The sequence below is a fragment of the Lates calcarifer genome, linkage group LG17 (genome assembly GCF_001640805.2).
Source record: "Lates calcarifer isolate ASB-BC8 linkage group LG17, TLL_Latcal_v3, whole genome shotgun sequence".
In the NCBI taxonomy this organism is placed as follows: domain Eukaryota; kingdom Metazoa; phylum Chordata; class Actinopteri; family Centropomidae; genus Lates; species Lates calcarifer.
The window spans coordinates 1,035,268-1,060,621 of record NC_066849.1 but is presented as its reverse complement, the minus strand read 5'-3'; the positions used below and the strand labels follow the sequence as shown (position 1 = coordinate 1,060,621).

Here is a 25,354-nt window from a genome sequence, read left to right as displayed (position 1 = left end):
AACAAATCTGGAGTCCAGTCAGTGAATCCAGATCAGAGGTGTAGGTCAGATCTACTCTGACTTATTTTTGAGTTTACTATTGACAGAAGCATCTGCTGATGTGAACCATGCTTCACACAAAAGACCCCAGAAGACTTGGGATCAAGAATAGCTGATTAGTATAATACTGAAAGTGTTACAGAGTCACCTCAGAGTTCAGATATTCATCAGTCCACAGTCAGACAAACTGTCTATAGATGGAGATTATTTAGTTCTGCTGTCACTCTCCTTAGAAGAGGACGCCCAGCTAAGACGACTCCAAAGACAAATGGAACACGGAGCAATGAATTCTCAACGTTCTCAGTGTATCTTCCAGGATGATGTCAGGCTGTGTGTCCAGCTGAAGATCAGCAGGACAATGAGCCTAAACATCAAAGTAAATCTACTACACAACGACTTCAGACAAAGAAAATCCACCTTTTGTTGTTGGTCCAGTCACAGTGCAGACCTGAACCCACCAGAGCTGCTGTGGACTGAGCTCAGAGAAACGTTTACCCCAAACATCCTGAGAATATGATCAGCTCTGTAGGAAGAATGGCCCAAACTTCCTCCTGAACATTGTGCAGCTCTGATCAGCAGATACTGCAAGAGCTGGACTCCAAGGGTTCACTTAGTTTTCCCACCACGACTGTTCATGTTGAATGAGTGTGTTCAGTAAATACATGACCAATTCTAACTGTTAGCAGCTGAAGCACATTGTGTTTGTCTGTGGTTATGATTTAGATGAGGATCAGGTCTCAGTTAATGCAGAAACCCAGGTCATTTAAAGGTCTCACTGACTTTTTCCCATTAATGAAACAGGTTCACAGGTGGTTGAGTCACCCGTGCTCATCACTTGTTGTGTGTCCAGTAATCTTTGATCCAACCCAGACCATCAGTTGTGTTTCCTGAAGTGAAGAGAGAATGATTATTAAAATGTTTTTTCCCCTAAATTAATACAACTGAAAGAGCACTCACCTAGTGGCTTGTATTCACATCCAATGTATCCCTGGTAGTCATGGTTTTCCAGTGTGTTGAACAGGAAGTTGTAGTTCAGCTCTCCGGCACTGTCAGGCTCATTCCTGCCTGGAACCTGAGCAATCTGAACATGACCTGAGAAACACAGCACTTCTTCTTTAACTGCTGCATACTGTGTTTTTCATCTTTATCATCTCCAGGGGTTTGACTGAGCATGCTCTTTAGTCAACAACACTCTACTTCACACCATTACAGCTGCACAAGTTTATCTTCAGTAGCTGTATAAAGAAACACAATCTGGTACTGCCATTCTATGCCTTCTCCAGCTGAAGGCATTTCCACACAAGTGAGAATTCAGCATCAAAACAAACTGGTGGTATAGATGATTGTTGCAAATCATCTTTTTTGTGCTATGAAAAAGAAACTTATGGAAACACAGACAGTGGAAATTTCATTATAGAACCTAATACTCTTTCCAGCTGTTTTTAAAAACAGTGCAGAATACCACTCACACACGCCCCACCCCACCCCCATAGTTTAGTATGTGGATAACCTACCACATTTCCATAAAAATCTAGTGACTTATTTATGCAAACTGCTCCAATAACATTCAGGTGGTGTGAGGGGGAATCATACTGGACTTTTTTTTTAGAGGGGCGAGAGGGCAGCCTTGAGATATGAAACCTTGGCAGTCACCAAGCTGAAGGATTTGAGTAACATCTTTAACATTTTTATCATACTGTGATTTCAACTATTTTTTCCTGGTGTAACAGCTGTATTATCTGTATCAGTGGGCTGTAGATTTTTCATGTTTATCACGTCTTACTCCACCAATTATGGGAAAATACTTGTGTATGTTTTGTGTCAGGTTTCCATCCATTATTTGCCAGTGAAAGATGTCCTGAAACAGTTCAAAGATTTGTTTGTTGTCATCATCATGGATTTTTTTGCTCTTTTATTTTCAAGTTCAGACAAATTTCCAAAGCACCCACCATTTGCAGTTTGATGTTTGGCTTCCCGAGCTTCTCCCAGGATTCCAGCCGCTATGGACACAAAAACAAGCATCAGCTGAGACAGAACTCATGGCTGATGCCCAGACATGATGTATATGAGACAGGATGGATGATTTTCTCAGGAGAGGTGGTAGGAAAAGACACACTCATACTGTACAGCATCAAATCTGCAGAGCACAATTGTACAACATGACACACCTGGTTCTGTCTGAATCCATTTCAATTTAAGAGCATTTAGGGAAAGTTGAAGGAAGAGTCAATAACAGTATGTCCCATGTACTTCAGACATCAGACTTCTATCAAACCTTCAACCTGACCAACTTTTCATGTCGTCTCAGAAGTGGAAGAACATAATGTCATATCATTGGACAGGTTCAGTTAAACTGACGGTGAGTAGAGCTGGCAGGTGCCAAGATTAAACTTGTTCTTTTATGAAAATTCCTTTCAGTACCAGTGCTGCCTCACATCAGCCTACAATTTACCGTAATTTCCGGACTATAAGCCGCTACTTTTTTCACACGCTTTGAACCTTGCGGCTTAAACAATGATGCGGCTAATTTATAGATTTTTACAGGCTGACGAGCTTCATGCCGCAAAAACATTTAGACACCTGCAGCTTATAGACAAGTGCGGCCTGTATATGTACTTTTTTTTTTCTTTATAAATTTAGTGGGTGCAGCTTATATTCAGGTGTGCTCAATAGTCCGGAAATTACGGTAAGTGAATTCATACAAGTTAAATTATCTTTGCATATTCACAATTTTATTGATAGTGTACAGTAGAAGGTTTATGTTTGGAGTCAAACAGTCAGCCAGTGGACCTTATCTGAGCCTCCACTTATTTGAATAATTCAAAAATTTGGGATTTGTCAAAATTTGGGGATTTTTTGGAAATGTACTGCAGATATGAGAATGACTTCAAATACCACATAAAACATTATCCTGCAAAACTAGCCTTGAGTTACCATCTAATAATCAGCAGCTTCCATGCGCAGAGTGCAGTGGAATACTGAGCCTTGTTAACTGAAAGCTCCTGCTGCTCGAATCAAGACTAAATAAACCCTGTATCTATTTTGCTCAGGAATCCAATCAAATTCAGTTTTTTAAACAAACTACATAGTGATAGTGTTGTCTCAGTGGAACAGTGTCTCACCCTGATGAGGAGAGTCCAGAAAATACCTGGGATCTGTAATCCTTGTGTTGATTGGTTCAATCAAGCCAGTGACTCCTTCCTGTGAGGGACAGAGACATTGTAAAGAGCATCGTGACAGCTGTGGTGGTGGGATTATGGTGCAGAGTGAGTCGCTGTAGCGACAAGTCTGCCGTCCAACATGAGAGGACGATGAAGCAGTGCTGCCCAGACGGTGTTATCTAACCTCGTCAGTCATGTTGAAGGTACTGCCCCAATTAGACCATTCAAGGACAGATAGTCAATCAGTGGAGAAGTAAATGCAACAATGGCCGAGGTGGGCATTTCTGAAACTGCAACAGTGCAGTATTATCTACACAAATGACACATGTACACTCACCAGCCACTTCATCAAGTGCTTTTTAACGCAAATATCTAGTCAGCCAATCACATGGCAGCAACTCAGTACATTGACTGTGGCATTGTTGTTGGTCTGAGTATTTCAGAAAGTGCTGATCTAAGGGGATTTTCCTGCACAGGCTGTACAGAGAATGGTCTGAAAAAGAGCAAATATCCAGTGAGCAGCAGCTCTCTGGGAGAAAGGAGATTGGCCAGACTGCTTCAAGCTGGTAGGAAGGCAACAGTAACTCAGATAACCACTTGCTACAACCAAGGTCTGCAGAAGATCAGATGATGGACTACAGCAGCAGAAGACCAGACAGGGTGCCACTCCTGTCAACTAAGAACAGGAAACTGAGGCTACAAGTCACACAGACTCACAAACTGGACAAGAGAAGACTGGAAAACTTTGCCTGGTCTGATGAGTCTGGATTGTGACATTTGGATGGTAGGGTCACAACATGAAAGCATGGATCCATCCTGCCCTGTACCAACAGTTCAGGCTGCTGCTGCTGCTGGTGTAACTTCAGGAATGTCTCCAGCACCTTGATGAATCTATACCACATAGAATTAAGGTGATCTGAGGGTAAAAGGGGGTCCAGCCCGGTACTAGCAAGGTGTACCTAATGAAGAGGCCATTGAGTGTCCGTCTTCAGTAAAGTCTCCCAGCGCTCACAGTGAAAAAAATTCTACGGGAAGAGTTTACCGTTCTAACTTTCTATTTTAGCCGTTAGGGAATGTAAACTTTCAGCTGTCTCAGGATGCAGATAATCTGTCTGATGTTAATCCAAAGAAATTCTTCTTTCACTGTTTAAAGACATTTCTGCCTCCAGCTTTGGTCGTAGATCCTTTGCCTTTCAGCTGTTTCAACAACATGCATTCAGCTCACAGCAGCTCCAGTTTTACATTTTAGCCTCCAACTTTTGCTTCTACAGCCAACACAGGTCCAGTGTCTGTTGAGTTGTTTCATAGGTGTGTCTACTGTCTGAAAGTGGGGTTAGTGCACTTTAGAGGTGTTGGTAGATATACTTTTAATCTAGCTGTTTCCCTTTGCTTCCAATCTTCTTACACAGCTAAGGAAGTGCATCCTGTCTTCTCTTGTACTACATTCAATTACTGTGTCAGTTGAATCATAATTTAAATGTCTTCTCATGTATATTCCTACTTTTTGCAGCAATCTGCAAGTTTCACTCCATTCTGCTGATGTTGTTGGTGTGTTGGACAGAAAACCTACCTAAACATACCTTTGAGAGGATATCAGCAGCATAGTTTAGGTTCTGTATGAAGATGGCCTCCATCTCCTTGGCAACTGCCATCCTGTTTGTGCCCACAGGAACCCTCCCTGCCATCAGGTGGATCCTGATAATGTAACATGGGAAAGACAACACACTGCTCCCACTACTGCTGGATTCAACTCAACAAATTACAACTTTAGCACAAGGTGTGTGAAAATCTCAACACTGTAGCTGGTTCAACTTTAATTGACCTTATCAGCGGCAATACAGGAGTCCTCTGGATGCAAGTGCATTCATCCATATCAGGCCTGACTGGTTCACTGGTCCTAAAGGCCATTTCTCAAACACACTCCTCAATGTCTGTTACCAGGACATGTCTGTTTCCACTTTGGATAAAGCTAGGCTAGCAGGTTCCCCCAAGCCAAACTAAACACACCGTAATCCCTGCACTGGACACACAAAGATGAAACTGTACTGAACTACTAAATTCATGTGGTTGTTTCTTTTATACACTTATCAAGCCTTATACATCTGATTAAAGATTTGTCCTAACAGAAGTATAAATCCTGCTCAACACTTTTTCACAATAAGTGACACAGAAGTAATCTGATTGAAAAACACTGATTATCCCAGCTTTGAGACAGTTAGTTAGTCAGCCCACTATCACATGTAAAATAATCAATGAATAAATTAAAGAACTCAACAAGTCTTTAAAGTTTCTGTTCTTTTAAACTCAGGCTTAAACCTTCTGTTTGCCTCTGCCTGGAGCTGTTCATTTCTGTCTTTCACACAACTTTTTCTTTCTTAGTTTTCTTGTTTCATTCCATTTTGTTTCATTTCTATCTTTTAAATTGCTTTTTAAATCCCTTGTAAATGTTTCTTTTGTCTTCTGTTTCTTTATTAACCATATACATGTCTTTTTTTTAAATCTTAGGTTAAATGTGTATTTGCCCTGCTGTTGAAATGTGCTGCGCCAGTGAACGTTGACCTGCCTGCGTGCAATGACATGTGTTTTATCAGACTGAGGTTTGGAGCTGAAACACAGAGATTCACCAATCTTCACTCACCTTCTGCAGTTCAAGGCTTTTGCATACTTCAAAGCCTGATCCAGACCCTGTCTGAACTCTGCCTCTCTTCCAGGAACTGCTCCAAGACCAAGCTCACCTGCGTTTACATCTCCTGCAAAACACGCAGACATCTTATCACGACTACCATCATCATCCTGCGATTATTATGACCTGTTTGACACTGAACGTCAGTGTGTGTGGACAGTACCGGGCGGAGTGTTGATGAGGACCACCTCCACTCCTGTCGCCTCTCTGGCCCTCTGAAGCTCCTGCAGGTCGGTGTCGTAGAGCCAGGCTGCCTCCACAGCCTGGAAACCAGCCGAGGCAGCGGCGTATATTCTCTGGCTTAAGTCTGGCAGCTCCGTGAACAGCCAGGAGATGTTCGCACAGAACTTCAGCGGAGCCATGCTGCGCTCAGACTGTGTGCTGGACTTTTACCCTGCTACCTGCCAGTTAGCGTACACCCGCTTCCAACAACAGAGAACCAGCGTTAGAGCGGAAACGGAAGGGCGAACTTTCAAAATAAAACCGTAGATGTCGCCTGTCACTCAGAATATCGTTACATTAAAGAAAGAATTAGTCGTTTTATTTTGAAAATATAAACACATGCTGTAGGTCTTACAGTGTTAAATTGACCACAGTGGAGCAGTGTGTTTTTGTCACATGACTGGTAGCGTGCTTCATGACCTTTTTACCTTTTTTACAGTCCATGTTCCTGACTAGTGCAGTGAGCAGGGAGTGTAAACAGGCTGCAGTCGAATAGTCCAAAAAAAAAAACGTCCACGCTGGGTGGAAAACGTCATGATGTCATGGAAAGGTTGAGAGATTTCAAGTGTTGCTTTTGGATTATTAAAAAAATAAACTCTGTTTTAAGTTTTATGATTTTTCAAGTCTAAATACAGCCACCAGAGGTAGAGAGCTAACCAGCAAGTTAATCAGAATGAACCAAGCAAAGCTGCTCAACTTGCTGTTGATGTGCTGTGGGTGAGTTTGGGACAATCCTTGCTGGCTTTTGCTGGTTTAAGCTGGTATTTGTGTGTGTCGTGCTGGTTACCTTAGAGTGTGTTGTGACTGGGTCAGTGGGGCCAGTGCTCTTCATTAATCCATCCATTATCTATACCACTTATCCATTAAGGGTCACAGGGGACTGGAGCTCATCCCAGCTGTCAGTGGGCGAGAGGCAGAGTACACAATCCATCGCAGGGCCAACACATAGAGACAATCATTCACACTCATGCCAGTGCTCTTGATATGTATTGTACATTTTGAAAACTATGCTCAATTTCATGCTTACAGCCCCTAGCTGTTTCTTGTAATACACTGTTATGATCCAGTAATAGTTTTGACTACAGACCTCTAAATCAGGCATCTCTCTTTACCCACAAAACAAGTCCTGACACAACACAACGGGCCAGTATCCGTTTTTGAGAATCTGGGCCGGATGTGGATTCTAGCCATCATGCTCTTGGAAAGAAAGCACATGAAATAGTGTCCTAACAACTGCAGTGTTGTCACCTCTCACGGCTTTTTCTGTCTACCAAAAAGTCTTTTTCATTCTAGGTCTCCCACTAGTGGCAAAAATGAGAGATTTTCGAATCCTAAGGTTTTTAACTAATTGTTTCAGTAATACTGTTGTAAATGTTGATGGAACTACACTGCTGACTCTTAAAATGCTGAATGTGGAGTTACATTTACAGTTACAGTTACAGTTACATTTTTGTTGCTTTGTGCTGTGACTTGATATAAGCTTATTCCAGGACTCTCCCTTGAACTCAAGTGTGATTGCTCCTCAAGTTGTCTTAGACTCAAGTGGTACAATTAGCTCATGGCTCTAACAGCCATGCTAGCACCATGAGAAGCCCTGCTACTTCTTGGCAGCAGTAACTGACTGACCAGTCACCCCTCAGCACTCTGTACAAATGAACTAGCTCTAATAATACACTGCCTTGATCAGTGTGCATTTCGTTTCCTTCACAGTGACAGGATGGTATCTTAAACTCACTGCATGGCTCATCTGTGTCTCCTGTCATTGTGGGACATGTGCTCAGACATCCACCTCTTGTTAATGAGGCCACTGGCAGGCCAGACGGCAGGATTTCCTTGGGAAAGCAGGTAATTGAAAAGCAGACCATCAGCCTTCATATACACTAACAAGCCTACAATGGGTTGACAGATCCAGACATATTGATTTTGTGTTTTTTATTTCTTTCCATCTTTCCTTAGGCTGGTGTGTATGTCCCAGCCACTACAGCAGGAAATGAAGACAGTCTAGGTCACATGTATGTTTCAGGTGAGCTTTTGGTTTTTATGATATTTTTGTATTATATATACAGATTTACCTATACCCACTGTGAAACATGGGCACAGGTAGGATAGGCCTAATGGTCAGATAATCATAAAGTTCTGGGAGAACAGGGATCTAGTGCGATAACAGGAAACTATAAACTCTTTAAGGCTAGATGGTGCCTGATCATTAAGGGCTTTGTGAGTGAGGAATTGTGAAGATACTAAAACAATTACTGTTTCCTACACATTGATGTCATAAATTGCACCTGAGGCCACTCACTACTTGAGTAGTTTTTTTCGAGATACTTAATACTCTTACTCAATTAGTTATTTTTATGAGTACTTTTAAGTCATTATATCATAACAATACTTTTTCCTGGGTTCTGTTTTTGTTTACTCTACTCACTACTGTCTAAATCCTCACTCAAAATCCTCAAAGAAATAGTTGTTCTGTAGAAAGTCACACAACTGATTGGTGACTGCTTTTTCAATGATTTTATGGAAATCGGGGGGTTAGATGTGGGTTTATAGTTGGCTAATACACCTGGATTGAGACTACCAGGCTTTTTAAGAAGAGGTTTAATTACAGCTGCTTTAAAGAACGGTGGTACATAGCCTGTTGTTTAAGACAGATCATATCTAGTAAAACTTCCATAAGCAGCCTAGTTGGGATGGGATCTAAGAGGCAGGTTGATGGTTCCAGTTTGGAATTAACACAACCAATGATCAATGATTTGAAGAAACATAATGGGTGATGTATACCAAACAGTTAAGTCATGGAACTAACTGTTTTTTTTTCCTGAGCAACTTCAGATAGAATAAATATCAGTTTCTGTTGTGCTTTCCCAAATATTGTGTTCAGATTCAGGCACATCCCTACTACCATCCCCTGGGAAAAATATCTTGTTCTTTAACTGTTCATTAGCATCAGCTTTTCTTGCCAGATGATGTAGCTGGAGAAACTTATTGTTGAAGCTGAACAACATCTATAGTGAAGTATTTATAGTATTAATATTCAAGTATACACAACCCATAACATTTTGCACACTTTCTTGTGTTGCAGGTTTATTTTTATCTGGATAAAATTGCATGTTTTCCTCATCCGTCTACACTCAATAAGCCATAATGACATAAAGAAAACATATTTATGTTAATATTTCCATATTTAATAAAAATCAAAAACTGAAATCTCTCATTTACAAAAGAATTCAGACCCTTTGCTGTTGCAGGTGCTGTGATCAAGTGCATCGTGTTTGCTGTAGAAGGGCACACACCTGTGTATATTAGGTCTGACAATTCACACTGCAGTGTGTAAAGTTAGAAGGAGTTAGAAGATGTTGTGCCCAGTGTGTGAGGAGTCCTCTGTGATAATATTGAAGACATCAAAACTATGAAGGAACTCATATGGAATTATGTCGTGAACAAAAAAGAGTTAAACCAACGAGAATATGTTTTGTATTTTAATTTCTTCAAAGTAGCCTTCTTTTGCTTTGACGACAGCTTTGTACACTCTTGGCATTCTCTCAGTCAGATTCATGAGGTAGTCACCTGCAGTGGTTTTCCAACAGTGCTGAGCACTTGTTGGCTGCTTTGCCTTCACTCTGTGGTCCAACTTGTCCCAGACCATCTCAGTTGGGTTTAGATCAGGTAGTTGTCATCTGACACAACACTCCATCATGTAACAGCTTTCTTTTTAAACAGATGTTTCTAACAGTTTTGGAAAGTACAGACAAATTATGTTGGCCTGCAGACAGTGGCATCAGAAAGCCATGATATAAGACATGTAGTAATTCAGCCAAATATTAAGCATGGCAGTATTTGGCCTCCAGCTGAAACTGTCATTGGAGGCAGATTTCCATTTGAAATATGGTGCTGAACTGTGAGATAGGTGAGCTTTTAGTTTGCCACTTTACAGGTGTCCAGAGTCACTGCTGGCTTCATTATCTCTGAGCAAACAGCCCTGCTGACTTAGTCTAATGTATGCAAATGCTAACATGGTTGCACCTCTGACAACAGCTGATAATGGTGGTTTAGCTGCTGTTGTGTCATTTATACTGACATCCTGTGGTTGTGGGAGAACTCTGGGAATTCACTGCACTCCAAGACAGAAATATCCTACAAAAAACAAAAAAAGTTGTCATACACTGAGAGGACAGTGTCTTTTAATTTATTCACAAATGCAACTGTGTGAATGAGTTTTGCCACAGGCCTCATCAGGCTTGCTTTACAATAATCTTACACACAAACAGCTGACAAATAGTCTGGGTCAAATACCGGACTTATATTAATGAATCAAAAGTACTTACAATGATGGCGGGTGAAAGAAAGGCTTGTAACTTTTGTATTTCTCTGACCATTGTATGATACTTAACAAAATATCCATACAAACTTGTTAGCTAAAATGCCATGTCTTGTTCAAGTGTTCTCTGTGTGTATGTTGCCTAAAAATGGTGAAACAATGAAATAAGTGATAATGATTCAGAGGGATCAGTCACCTGTTTTAGAAAGTCAGATAGGGCCAAATTCATATTTAATATTCATATTTAATCTCCCAGTGTGAGGCAGAGAGGTGTGCTTCAACAGTGGACTACTTTCATGCAGAGCTCTGACACAACCCATCTTATATAATCTGAATAAAAATAAGTATTGTTTCATATCCAAAACTGACATGAAAGTATTCAGAGTCCAGGTGACAGCCAGTCCACTATACAGGTAACAGTGGTATCTGTTTGTGCAGCTGCCAAATGCTCCACTATGTTTGGTGTTAAGCAGGTCGTGTTCTGCTGCTGGAAACAAGATTTAGTCATTTGATTCATTGTTGTAATAAAACGTCTTTATCAAATTGGAAATGTATATGAAATGAAAAAATATGAAATAATCATTCTACATTGAATATTCTTTGATTATAGTACTACATTGTACTTCAATTGCTTGATTTATATTCTAACAAAAAGCACTGTCTGGCCACTCAGGACAATTTTGTGAATTAGATTGAACATTTCCCTTCATATCACAGAAAATAATTATTATTATATTTTCAGTACATTCTTTAAAAACATATGCGCATTCTCAATTATGCCCAGATCATAATGCTGATGACAACATAGTGTACCATAAAGGAATACTTTGTGTATTGTGCACAAAGTCAGAATGATGGTAAAATGTTAGCCACACAGCAGTATTTGGTTTTGATTAAAAGAATATATCATTTTGTTAAGTTTTCTCAATCCACAGCCAACTTCCACCCATTCTTAATGTACCAGCAATTCCCTGGAAAACACTCATCAGATAAAGTTAACTATCCTTAAATAAAGCCAAACTGAAATATAAATATCCTGACAGAAGCGGGTTACATTGTAAAGTGAAACAGTAAGCGCCTCTGGAGGCTCAGCACCACATGACCCAGGAGAATTAGCATTCTGCCAACACGCCACAAACTGTCACACAGTGAGCGTCAGAACAGGGAGAAATCACATTTGTTTCACAGGCAGCGCAGAAACAGCTCGTCTTTGACTAGGTCTGAGTCTGACAAGCATGTGACAGTCTGAGAGCTGACGTGTTTTTTCCTTCACTCTCAAGGCAAGGTTTGTTCCACTGATAATAGGAACCAAAATAATGTGTTTGGAAATCTGAGTCTAGCTCAAACCTCTGGTGAAAATCTGCCTTAGAACAAAAGAGAACCAACTCAGGTTCCCAGTCCCTGGAAGAAGAAGAACCTAAATCAGATCAGGATCAAACTTTAAAACAGCTCCAGTTCTCCTCAGTACACCTGTACTGGAGAAGTTGTCTCAGTTCCTCTGTGGATTCAGGCTGTCTCAGTGTCTCTGTCTCTTCATGTAATCCCAGACTGACTCCATGATGTTGAGATCAGGACTCTGTGGGGGTCAGACCATCTACTGCAGGACTCCTTGTTCTTCTTGTCTCTGAGGACAGTTCTTTATGAAGCTGACTGTGTGTTTGGACTCATTGTCCTGCAGCAGAATTAATCTGGGACTGATCAGACACCTCCCTGATGCTACTGATGAAGGATACGAGTCAAAACATCTACAGTGCCTAAAATATCTGCACAGTACTGTAGTCTTTGTGTTTGTGTGACAGATGGATCTTGAGAGACTGTCAATGACTTTCAGAGTGAAACAGAAAAAGCAAAAGCCAGGCAGTGCAGAAAAGCCCCACTCTTTCATAATACTTTTCTCTTTCATAAGATTGCAAGATCTCAGCAGCAGAGTAATTTTTTAAAAAAAATGGGCACAACTCTACCAGAATGTCTTTCTCAGCAGTACAAAGAGAAGCCTGCTGACATCATAAGACATCATTTCTGTCCATAAATTAGGAACTCTGCTGGGCCTGCACAGTGAGAGCTCTCTGTGCTCATGTCAGTGGGATTTTATTTTCAAGAAATCTCTATTATGGTAAGTATGTGGGTTATTGCTAAGTAAAAACCTGGAAATGAATCCACCCCCAGTTCAGACACCTCATATCAAGTGCTGACTTTTTACTCGTGTATTTGAAAGCATATATACTTCTCAGCTTTCTTTCGCTCTGCTTTACATTCATGCAATTACCCTCAGAGCTGCCCAGAAACCACCTGCTCCTTACTTCTTACTACTGCTGCTGTAGTTTGGTTTACTGCTGGCAAGTGAGCAGCAACACTGCAGAGATTCACATCATTCCAAATAAACAATATTATGAATGTATTTGCAAGACAAGCAACGTGGGGGAAAAACATGTTTATGATACTAAAAGAAATAATATTAACAGTAATTGTTATAAAAATGCATTGAGGAGGTGTCCCATTATAAGAAAACAATGGACAGGGTGGAAGTGGCTAGTTACTGCTCAGCTGAACAAGAAGTTGCAAACCAATTATGTGATTATATGAAATGGTATGTTTAAAGATTTTCGGCACAGTGGAGCAGTGGTTAGCACTGTCGCCTCACAACAAGAAGGTTCTGGGTTTGCAAAGGGCTTTTCTGTGTGGAGTTTCCATGTTCTCCCTGTGTCTGTGTGGGTTCTCTCTGGGTTCTCTCTGGGTCTCTTATTGTTCTTGAGTGAGTTATTAGAGCTCGAGTCCCAGAATGTGGAGAGGGCCAGCAGTTTAAGGACAGCATACTTACAGAAGCTTTTCTACTGTAGGCTCTGCACTGTTGTGTCTATTTGCTGGCAGATTATGGGTGAAAGGGTCACTGATGGCTGCCATGACTGGAATGCAGTGTGCTGCTTGAGCCACAAAAGTGTAATAGTTTTTAATACTTTTCCAGCAGTGGACTCTAATTCATTTCAGTCCTGATAAGATGTGAGGGAACCTGGTCATATCTGGTAATTGCCTCTTCACTTCAAACTCAGCCTTTTCAGCAGGAAGCTATTGTTTCCTGGGACATGTCCTTTAGGTACTCCAGCATTTCTGTTCTGAAAAAGAACAGGAAGTTGAAATTTAGCATATCTATGTTTTCTGGAAGTAGCTGCAGGCTTCTGCTCAGCTCCGGAGTTTTGGGGAGTTGTTGGTTGTGGTGCTGTTTTATAGAATTGTATTGTAAAGTTCACCAGCCAAACATGGACAAAATATTCACAGTCTACAGTGGACAGTTTTTACTGCATGGCTGTTGCACTGAAGTCATCACTGATCAGTAAAACAGAAACCCCTTTACACTATAACACAATCAATAAATTAACAATCTCCCCAGTACTTCCTGCAATGTAAGAGAACAAAACAACATAAAGCATTCCTTTCAAAGGTGAGTCAAAACACAACAAAAATACAGTAAAAATAGATGTGGGTGACAAACATCTGGTAAAATACATCAGTGGCAGAAAGTAAATAGTTTCCTGCTGAATCTTTGGGTAACAGGTTCTTGTGAGAAACACACAATGTTTTCTTTCCTTTTACATCGCTGGTCTTAAACAATGATAACAAGAAATGTGACTTACTATCAGTAACAGAATAAAAACTGAACAAACTGTAGCATTTCAGTGAATATTCCCTTTAACGGGTTTATTCAGCTTTATTTCACATACCTATTGTTTTCATTGCTGTTGACAAAGAGTCAGAAAGAGCCTTAATCTTTATGGCATTATTTGAAGCTGTACTTTGTGTTGTTCTATCGGAGTGTGTTAGATTGTAAGGTGTTTCTAATGTATTCGCTCCTCTATAGAAGATTATTGTAACTTTGTCATCATTCTATTAATAATAAAACTGTACTTATCAAGTTCATCTGATCATTGTCATTGGGTTAGAAATAGAAATACAAACTAAAACCTCAGAAGATAAATCCACAGCTTTCTGGTGTGAAAAAGTGAGTTGTTTCTGGAAAGCTAATTGATTAAGTCTGTCTTAACTTTAGTCTGTTTTGATACCTTAGAAGGAAAAAGCTCAAATGTTTACGTTATTGTTTGATTTTTACCATTGTCACCATTCGTACAAGAGAAATGTATGTACCCTATACAAACAGACTATATGTTTTTGAAGAGTTTTAGACCCCTTTCAGCTGTGGATTGGATGTGAGAGCAATCATCTGTATCAGACTCCAGGAGAAATATTCTCTCCATTTTCTCCTTTCATCTCAGAACCCCTCACATATATCTCCTGTCAACTTTGTAGGAGATTTTTTTTGGTCATACAAGTGAAGCAGGCTGATGACATCCAAGAATTCCTGTCTGAGCTTCCCTCGAGCTCTTCCCTAAAGCCACTCACCGCCTCCTCATGTTATCTCTGTGACACCGATTGACATGCAGGTGATCTGCAGATCTCAGAGAATCTCATTCTCAACAGGATTGAGCTGCTCTTTTTTTGCTCAGGAAAAAACACCCTTACTGCCTCTGTAACAAACCTGTCTCTAACACCTCTATGACAAGATCAAGGGAAATTCTGCTCAGGCCACTGAGAGTCTTGAGGTACTTCCCTCTGTCCTTTCCTAGCTTCTCCTTTTTTTGTGTGTCTCTCTCATATTTTAATGCTTCCATCCTGGTTTGGTTTATGTCACTGTCAAAAAAACAAAAACAAGCAATGGAATGGATGTCCAGCTGCCTCTACAGAGGCATCAGGTCAGAGGTGTCACTAACAGATACATGAGCTCTGTTATTCCGTCAGCTGTGTAATTACATGTACTGATTTATTGATTGTGATATTCATTGTGGTAAGTTACATCTCAGTAACATTAAAGCTTTGAAGCTTATTCAACCTGCTCCAACCTTCAGCACCAATAATCCCCAGTGGCACTGAGAACACAAACAGCCTGAGCTGATCAGTCTGAAGCCCCAACAGTGTATTTGAGGAAGTGGACATCAGCTATGTCTGTGTGTGCTCTGATATTAGAGAGAAAAATTCATCAACCAGGGGTCAGTGGATGCCAGATCAGAGACAGGGATTACACAATAGCCCCTTTTCAAGGCCTATTGTGGATTTTGACTTGTCATAGTACTAAAATCACCGGCGTTACTAATAACACTAACAATGGCTCTGTTCCATTCAAGTGTGCCAGTAAGCCATGACAGTGTGACAGTGAGCCAGCATGAACAATACCAGGACCCTGAAACTGAAGCAGTTAAATATAATTCAGCCATCATTCATTCATGTCAAAATGTCTCCTGTGACTAAGGCCTGTCCCCGAGTCCATGACAGCTGAGACAACTCCATTTACTGTGGAAATCCCCTGAAAAGGCTTGTAAGTGGACCTTGAGATAAAATGTCCTACACTTTTCCCAATGCTCAGTTCTGCTGTAGATCCGTAAAGCGAGTGTATTTTTGTGTGTGTTAGGCTCAGCAGAACACAAACCACACGGCCGGTGACGAAGACGCACAGCCTGTCAGTGGTTTCATTTTCCCTGGACTTTCCACAGAAATGAGTGTGTAGGGACAATAACAGTTTGTGTGGAAGAAGAGAACTAACATTTCAGCTGTGGCCCTCAAGGCTGCCTCAGGGCCTTGTTGACAGAATGATCTCGAGCCAGTGAACTGTGTCAGGCTTGTCATCTATTGGCGCTGACATATCGCTCCTCAAGAAGTGGTAAATAAGTGCACATTCATTCTGAATCTGCTCAGCTCAGACATTTTGCTTTACACCAATGTCTACACATCACTGGAAGGCTGTGTTAGAGAGTGTTCATTAAAGATTCAGCTTATTACTCTCACAACAGGCCTCCTAATGGGCAAGTGGAGGACATTCACTTTTAAACAGACTGTGTCCCCTTCTCATTGCACGTGAAATGAGATTGAGCAACCAGCTGACAGCTTGGCAGTCTGTTGGCTCTGCGCAGCGCTGCCCGGGGACAGCAGCGGGAAGCCTCCATGTTCACTGAAGCAAAATGAACATGGCCGCAGTTGTTCACAGCTGTAAATTACATGTGTCACTAAGTCCTCAAACAGAATGAGGTGTTGCTGTTTGTGGTTTTAGCGTTCAGCTGCAGCTTCCAGCAAGTGGTGCAGCTCCCACTGCCAGTTTAATCTGACAAACATCAAGTGAATTATTCAAAATACACATTACCTCTTCAGCAATATTGATCCCCATCGAGGATTAAATCACAGTAAGTCTATAAGGCTCATTTCCATTGTTGTTCTCATGTTCAGTATCTCTTCATTATATCAGTTTGGCTTCTTTTCAAGATCACTTTGAGAAGGATCTTTGATTTGAGCAGTAATAGCCATCTTTACTGTAATCAATCTATAAATATACATGTCTTTTAAAATACACAAAATAAAGACAGAAGATAACAGAAGTATCTTATTAAAAATGACGCCCTCTTCAGCTGTTAGCCAGCTAAACTTCCTAAAATTATCAGACAGAACGTTAAATGTTAAACGTTAAAGTGTTTTGATAATCTTTTCAGTTACATATGGAATGACTATGTATACATACACACTAATATTCCTCTATTATTCCAAATATGCCAATATTTGATATGGGTCATGTAAATAGCAGATTATGTTTTCATATTCCAAATTTGGCCTTATTGCAAATTTAGCATTTTCCAAGACGTGGAATATAGCATTAGCATTCTGTAGACATGTATGTACGAAGTTTTAAAAATATGTGTCTCAACTGGGCTGTACACCACTCTTTCACAGCTCTGTGCATTGTACTGGGATTAGGCTTAGTGTTGATGAGCTGTTTGAGATGCCAAAATTATAAAGCTAGGTGATGAATGAGAGGACCAGTCTTTGGATGTGGGTAAGGTCAGATGGAGGGCAGCTTCCTTGGCTTTTGATTTGCACCTTTTTTCTTCTCTGTGTTGTTTTTGTGAGACTCTTGTAGGAAACGTCTATAACACTTTGGTCTGACTGCCCAGGATTTGCATCCTAGCCAAGCACAAGGATTCCTGGGGTTGTCAGTCATTGTCCAGGAGCAGGCGTCTTTATTTCTGATAGTTGCTGCTCTTATGCTTAAACATGAGACTCTAATAAGAATTATGTAACTTCTAATGTTATATTTTTAACAGATTTAACAGCATTATGAGATCTAAACAGGCAGAACAGTAACAGGTATGCTTACAGACAGACAGTCAACAGTTATGTAACAATGAGAGCCTACAGCATAAACAGTACAAAGGGAGCTACATTGAGCCCTGTGAAACAATCAGGTAACTGACCGGTGGGAAAAGAGCTGGTGTGAATACAGAGGAGGAACAGGTGTGGAGGTAGGCAGAGAAGTTCCAGTGACTGGAAATGGGAAACAGGTGAGCAGGTGGATCTGAACAGGGGAGAAGTCTGGAGACATCTGGTGGGTGGGTGGGGTATGACAGGAGACAGAGGGTCAACATAAACAGGGCTGCGACAGGAATCACGACATCTGCAACACAATGCAACACAATGATATACTTTTAATCTGCAGGAAGTTCAACATTTTATTTTATTTCCAATGGTTTCTGCTGATGGCAACATAAATATGATTGATGTTTTTATGGTCATGCTCAGGAAACCCATAGCACTTGGGTAAAGTTAGGGAAAGATAAAGATCTTAGACTCATTGGAGACACAAGACAAGATTTATCCTCTTCAATTCATAACCAATAAATAGTGTTTATATGCACACTTTATTATACACATTATACACAGATGTGTGTTGAAACTGTAGCCTGGTTACACATTTAAAAAAGTATTTTCTGTGTGGAAGTTGTCTCACTCAGAGCTGGATGGTCCTATACACTCACTACCCAAGTAGCATCGGGTCTCGCCTCAGGTCAAAACAGGTGTTAATGTTTACAACTTGGATGAGAGGAAGAGGTGGAACTATTCTCCTGGCCACTAAAAGAGAAAGAGAGGGGAAAAAAAACTCCATGAGAGTGAAATGTGTGAACAGCAGTGAGGTAGACTTATGTTCTCTCTCTCTGTCTGTCTCTCAGCTGGACAGTGTGTCTCTTGGTCAGTCTCCTGCTTGCCTGCCTCTCCCAGGGCTGTGCTCTGTGACTTTGTGCCTAACAAGAGTGAGAATGAAAAACAGCTATATATTCTGATAAACAACACATGCCATCATGTGATGCTCTGAATATCTGCATTCATGTGAGTATGCATGAAATGGTATGTCTACATTTGACTATATTTTGAGACATAGAACTACAGCCCTAACCCACAGGCTCTTATTTGAGTCAGTGTGTTATGAGGAGAAATATTGTTACATGTATGATACACAGCTGAGTATTTCTGTCGCTCTGCTGTCTACCTGTCTGTCTCCTGAGCCACTCCTGAGACTGATCTAGAACAGTGAACCTCCGGGACACTGTACCCCTGTAATGAAGGTACACACATGAACACATTTGAGTTTAATTAGTTTTTAAAGTTCTGACCTTTATTAACCCACAGTGGTAATTTTTAGCTCTCTGTGCATCCTTACCAGAGGAACAGTACGAATAAATGCCATCATGATTTAAGCTTTTATCTTTGGAGCAGACACTCAGCAGCTCCAAACACTATCATGCACTCTTCAGGTTTTGCCCTGTTTTTCTGTCTTCCTGTGACAACATTCCCACTGTGATTTTAAAGACAAACACACTCTCATCTCCTCCCTCTGTCTCCTCGTTTCCCTCAGATGACTTAGATCAGCAGTAGTCCATTACAACCACTCCATGCACACTGCAAATTCTGTAAATAAAAACTGCTAAAGATGAGAATGCTACTGGTTCCTTAATTTAAGACAAAGTCACTTATTTTTACTGTGCTGTTTGAAGAAATTTTGTCTTATCATAAGATTTTTGCTAATTATTAATCTTGGATTAGAGTGTGCTGGACCACTGTAAACAGCCCCAAAGAAAGAAGCCAAACATCCTTAAAAATCATCAAATTGTCTCGTAATAAACAAAAAAATCTGCCACTGGGATAAGACAGTTTTTCTTGTCTAAAATTCTTAAAACTATCACAATTACTAGCATGTAATTTATAACTTTCCTGAGAATGGCTTATGAGTAGTAATTTCATGTTCCAGTTTTTCAATTTCTAGTGACATTTAATTTGTCACAGCACCTGCACATTGTCAGGTCCAACCTGCACACTGTGTGTATATATATATATATATATATATATATAATATATATATAATATATAAAACAAGGGCTTGTGGGTGGCGTAATTTCTCCCTATGCTGTTGATGTAAATGGTATATACAGTAACTGAGTGACAAAGCAATAAGGAATCTTCAATCTCTCTGAGCTCTGAGACAAACTCAAAATGATGTAGACAGCCAGAGCAACTGAGAACATGATAAAGAGTCAGTAGAACATGATGATTGCAGCTCATTTGGCACAGTGGGCATACACGAGCAAATAATGGTTATTAATATTCATTTATCTTATAATTGTGAATCAGTTTAACTTGATGGTGGGATTTATTCCTATACATCCATGCAATATTGTATATATCAGCATTCTTAAAATAGAAAGCAGTGTGGATGAAAGCATCACCAGCTGTCTCTGTACCTGTGTGTAGGGTGCTGCTGGCTCTCACTACTTCTTTGCATTCTTCTTTCCTCTCCACCACCTCAGCATCTACTGACCCACACTCCAGCCATAGCAATGAAACAGAATTATGTGAGTAAAAATAATATCAATAAAATGCTACCAGGCGCCATTTGTTACCTGCCTATTACCATCCCAGTGGTGAAGCATGGTGGTGGCAGCATCCTGTTTTGGGCATGGTTTTCAGCTGCAGGGACAGAGAAACTGGTCAGGGTTCAGGGAAAGCTGAACAGAGATACCCTTAATGAAAACCTGGTCCAGAGCACTCAGGATCTCCTAAAGTTCACCCTCAAACACGACAGTTACCTAAACACAGAGCCAAGACAATGCTTAGGGACAAATCTGTGAATGTTCTTGAGTGGTCCAGCCGGAGCCCTGACTTGAACCCAATCAAACATCTGGTGTACTAAGCTTGTCATGTCATACTCGAGAGGATGAGCTGTAAAAGACTGTAATCGCTGCCAGAGTTGCTTCACTTAAGTTCTAAAGAAAGAGCCTGAATACTTATGTCAGTTTGATATTTCATCCCTCCATTTCCTACACCACTTAGTTGTAAGGGTCGCAAGGGGGCTGGAGCCTATCCCAGCTGATACTACGAGAGAGGCGGGGCTCACCCTGAATGAGCAATTTAGAATCCACACAGAAACAGCCCAGGTGACTGGGGCTCGAACTCAGCAACAGTGCTAACCACTGCACTACCTTGCCACCTGGTATTGTCTTTATGGATTATTGAGTGTAGATTGATGAGGGGAAAAGTAATTTAAATGATTTTAGCATAAGTGAAGCAGTCTAAATACTTTCTGATACTTTCTATATTACAGAACTTCTATCTCTGTATAGTGCAGCTAGGCTACTCATCCACACATCCACAGATCACGGACTGTTTACCACAAACTTCAGTCAGTATTTTACTGGCACTAGATACAGTAAAATTACACTGTAAATCACACACAGACTACGAGTTTATACTCTGAATTGGCCGTGGCAAATGGAGAACACAGCTCTTCAAAGTAAAAAAAAACATCAAGAACAGAAGTGTCAGCAAAATGTGTGCAAACTCTTTTGAATTGTTTTCTGCATTCGTTGGTCATAAAATGTGACCAGATCTTCATCTAAGTCACAAGTAAAGACAAACAGCTGAAGCACATCACTGATAATTACTCAAACAATTATAATCTTTTGTGTTTTTATGGAACACAACTATTTAAGACTTATAGAATAATCTGAGTCCAGCTCTTGCAGTATCTGCTGATCAGAGCTGCACAATGTTCAGGAGGAAGTTTGGGCCATTCTTCCTACAGAGCTGATCATATTCTCAGGATGTTTGGGGTAAACGTTTCTCTGAGCTCAGTCCACAGCAGCTCTGGTGGGTTCAGGTCTGCACTGTGACTGGACCAACAACAAAAGGTGGATTTTCTTTGTCTGAAGTCGTTGTGTAGTAGATTTACTTTGATGTTTAGGCTCATTGTCCTGCTGATCTTCAGCTGGACACACAGCCTGACATCATCCTGGAAGATACACTGAGAACGTTGAGAATTCATTGCTCCATGTTCCATTTGTCTTTGGAGTCATCTTAGCTGGGCGTCCTCTTCTAAGGAGAGTGACAGCAGAACTAAATAATCTCCATCTATAGACAGTTTGTCTGACTGTGGACTGATGAATATCTGAACTCTGAGGTGACTCTGTAACACTTTCAGTATTATACTAATCAGCTATTCTTGATCCCAAGTCTTCTGGGGTCTTTTGTGTGAAGCATGGTTCACATCAGCAGATGCTTCTGTCAGTAGTCAAAACAAATCAATCAGTCAATCAATCAAACTTTATTTGTATAGCACCTTTCATACAGGTTAGCATAAGTCAGTACTTTCTCCAACCTACACTCTGAGTGTTTGAATAAGGTTTTCAATATGGACATGAACATTACAATGATTTGTGTGTTATTAGTGAAAATAGACTACAATGGACTGGTGATCTGTCCAGGGTGTACCCTGCCTCTCTCCCAATGTCAGCTAGGCTCCAGCCCCCCACAACCCTTTCAGATTAGCAGTATAGATAATGGATGGAAGGATGGATAGTGAAAATAGATTGTGTTTGCTCACATTTGTAACTTAGGTGAATCTTAAGACAAACTTATCATAAGTGCTACTTTAACTACCACCTTTATTGTTGAGATTACATTATTGTCCTCCAAAAATATGTTTAAAAGACAAAATTAAAATAAACAGAAAAGTAGTTACACATTTTGGAATATACCACAATACACAAACCTGGACTGTTTGGAAAGAAGAAACATGTGGGTAGTTACCGTGACATCAGCACCAGACAAATTAAAACCCTATCAAACATAATTACCTCTACAGAACACCATGAGTACAAGCTTTAATGAAATTACTCCAGGCTGAATCAGTTCGCATTAGTCATTTGTTTGTTTAATTGTGTTGCATATTATTATATAGAATTTGCAGTGCACCGATCTGACCTTGACATCAACATGTGCTAACCAAGGGCACTACCAAGGGGAGTGTATGTGTCTGTGAGATATCTGTGAAGTGAGAATCAAAATGTGTATAGTATGAAGGACAAATGGTGGGAGAGAAGGAAAAAAATGATGATAATCAGTGTTCCTTGTGTTGCCAGTTGAGTATCTGTTTCTCTGCAGTGCAGGAGACAGAGGACAGACACGGAGACACATCACATTGGGGTGGAAAGAGACTAATATGTAATTCAATTCTGGGTTTTGACAGATTTATATTTCAGAGCCATGAAAACCAGTATTCCTGGAGGATGTGACCAGATACTGAGTTAGAACAGCATCACCAGGGATACTCAGCCCCACTGCACTGCTGCTGTCACTCTTTCACACACACACACACACACACACACACACACACACACACACACACACACACACACACACACACACACACACACACACACAGTATGCTACAACAGATAATTTCATCCAACAACTTCAGGTTTTTAGCTAGATGTTAAGAGTTTTTATCACAAAAATCCAACTAATGTGATTCTGTCAGAATGCCATTGTTTCACCACATCTGACTGCTTGATATATAAGTAACAACAACCACATACTGGGCCTTTTTCACATACCTGCCACAACAGGTAAGGTAGGACTATAGTATCAGGCCAAGATGTGGCCTTTGTTTCAACACAGAGAGAAATTATACTTCCAGTCTGTCTCCACTGCCTTTGCAAACATCTTGACAGAAGATGAGCAGTTCTGAACCTTTCCCTAAAGCAGCGGACTGTACATATTGTAACAAGTAAAATTAGAAATACTTAAATTCATTTAATCCTATTTTTTTCAGACAAAATATCCAAATCATGTGTCATAGGTAACATTTTGAAATAATCAATCATTATTTTTTGAAATCTTCACGGAAAAGTGAAAAAAGTATGTTTTAAATTTAGTCACAACAGGATAATATGTTGCACACTGAATTAAAACATTTCAATGCATCTAAATTCTCATATTTCCCAGCCCAATCATTAACACATCTAAACTCTTTCACTGGCAGTCTCCAGCATCAAAAATCCTGATCGTTTTTATGGTCAGGCCCCTGCACTTCTCTTCACATTTTTTTGTGTTGCAGTCTTATGATGACAGTAAAAACAGAATTTTAGAAATTTTTGATAACTGAAAACTGAAATATCACGCTGAATATTCAGAGCCTTTACTATCACACACATTTAGGGTCAGGTGTCTCCATTTTTGAGAGGTTCCTCCTTGATTTGAGTTGACCTGTGGTAAACTCAATTGATTGGACATAATTTGAAAAGGCACATGTCTGTCTTTAAAAGGACTCACAGCTGAAAATGCATGTTAGAACAAAATCAAGCCACAAGGTCGAAGAAACTGTCTACAGAGCCCAGAGACAGCATTGTTGTTGAAAAAAAAAATCTTCTGCATTAAAGATTCCAAAGAGCACTGTGCAATCGAGACTTGTCCAAGAGCTTTCTGTCTGGCCTAACTGGCCTTGACAACAGGCCAGTCATCCACTCATCTGGCCTTTATGGCAGAATGGTTACATGGAAACCTACCCTCAGTGAGAAACAAATTGAATTGAATTGAAAAACAAGATTCTCTGATCTGATGAAACCAAAGTCCCTTTTACACAGAGATCATGCAGTATTGGTGTTACGAAGACCCATGTATACATGAAGGCCGCTATGTGACTTTCTACAGGATAATAGTTTATTTGAGGATTTTCAGTCAGGATTTAGATTGTATCATAGCACAGAGACAGCACTTGTAAAAGTTACAAACGACCTCCTAATCGCATCAGACAACGGACTTGTTTCTGTACTTGTCTTGTTAGATGTCAGCGCTGCTTTTGATACTAATTGACCATCACATCTGAGACTGGAGCATTTTATTGGGATTAAAGGTACAGCACTAAACTGGTTTAAGTCCTATCTATCTGATTCAGTTTGTACATGTTCACGACAATTCCTCAATGTACATAAAAGTCAGATTTGGCCTCCCACTCCACTGTAAAGAATCTGGGAGTCATCTTTGATCAGGATATGTCCTTTAACTCAAACTTCTAGGACTGCCTTCTTTCACCTGCATAATATCACCAAAATTAGACATTTTCTGTCTCAAAAAGATGCAGAAAAACTAGTCCATGCATTTGTTACTTCTAGGCTGGACTACTGTAATTCATTATTATCAGGCTGCCCCAACAAGTCTCTAAAGACTCTGCAGCTGATTCAAAATGCTGCAGCACGATTACTGACAGGAACTAGAAACAGAGACCATATTTCTCCTGTGTTAGCTTCTCTACATTGGCTCCCAGTCAAATCCAAAATAGAATTTAAAATCCTCCTCCTCACCTACAAAGCCCTTAATGGTCAGGCTCCATCCTATCTTAAAGACCTTATATTCCCCTACAATCCCACCAGAACATTGCAATCCCAGAATGCTGGTTTAGTAGTTACCATAGTTTCCAGGAGTAGAATGGGAGGCAGAGCCTTCAGTTATCAGGCTCCCAAACTCCCAAACTGGGAGAAGGAGGAGCATTGTGAGCTTTTCTCTCTCTCTGTCTCTCTCTCTGTCTCTCTCTCTCTCTCCATCAGTATGGATTCATATTCCATGTTACATGTTACTAACTCAATATCTCCTCTTTCCTGTAGTATTGTGCTCTTTTGTCTCTCTTTCCTCTTCTGTCTCTTTCTGCAGGTATTTCTTCCTCTGGAGCTGTAGAGTCTGATCTGTGATGACAAGTCTCCTGCTGCTCCTACAACTCCACTCAACACCTGCTGCTAG

General features: G+C 40.4%; 2 protein-coding genes across 10 annotated transcripts in view; one reads left to right on the top strand and one right to left on the bottom strand.

Annotated features, from left to right (window-relative positions):
* Positions 1-6,344, bottom strand: part of LOC108896971 (putative hydroxypyruvate isomerase) — a 139,170-nt gene extending 132,826 nt beyond the window's left edge. Inside the window, exons 1-9 of one of the 7 annotated variants that reach the window (XM_018696348.2) lie at positions 6,047-6,344; positions 5,839-5,950; positions 4,781-4,895; positions 3,152-3,240; positions 2,315-2,321; positions 1,989-2,021; positions 1,828-1,897; positions 997-1,131; positions 7-926 (exon numbers count right to left, since the gene is read on the bottom strand). In XM_018696348.2, coding sequence (XP_018551864.1) covers positions 871-926; positions 997-1,131; positions 1,828-1,897; positions 1,989-2,021; positions 2,315-2,321; positions 3,152-3,240; positions 4,781-4,895; positions 5,839-5,950; positions 6,047-6,245 — 816 coding nt within the window. In that variant the 5' untranslated portion in view covers positions 6,246-6,344 and the 3' untranslated portion in view covers positions 7-870. Of the gene's footprint in view, positions 1-6; positions 927-996; positions 1,132-1,827; positions 1,898-1,988; positions 2,040-2,314; positions 2,322-3,151; positions 3,241-4,780; positions 4,896-5,838; positions 5,951-6,046 lie in introns of those variants that run through there. The other 6 variants (XM_051077211.1, XM_051077208.1, XM_051077215.1 and 3 more) reach the window with 6 other exon arrangements.
* The window catches only part of ptprfa (protein tyrosine phosphatase receptor type Fa), a 344,522-nt gene that overhangs the window by 32,445 nt on the left and 286,723 nt on the right, over positions 1-25,354 (top strand). The window lies entirely within an intron of this gene.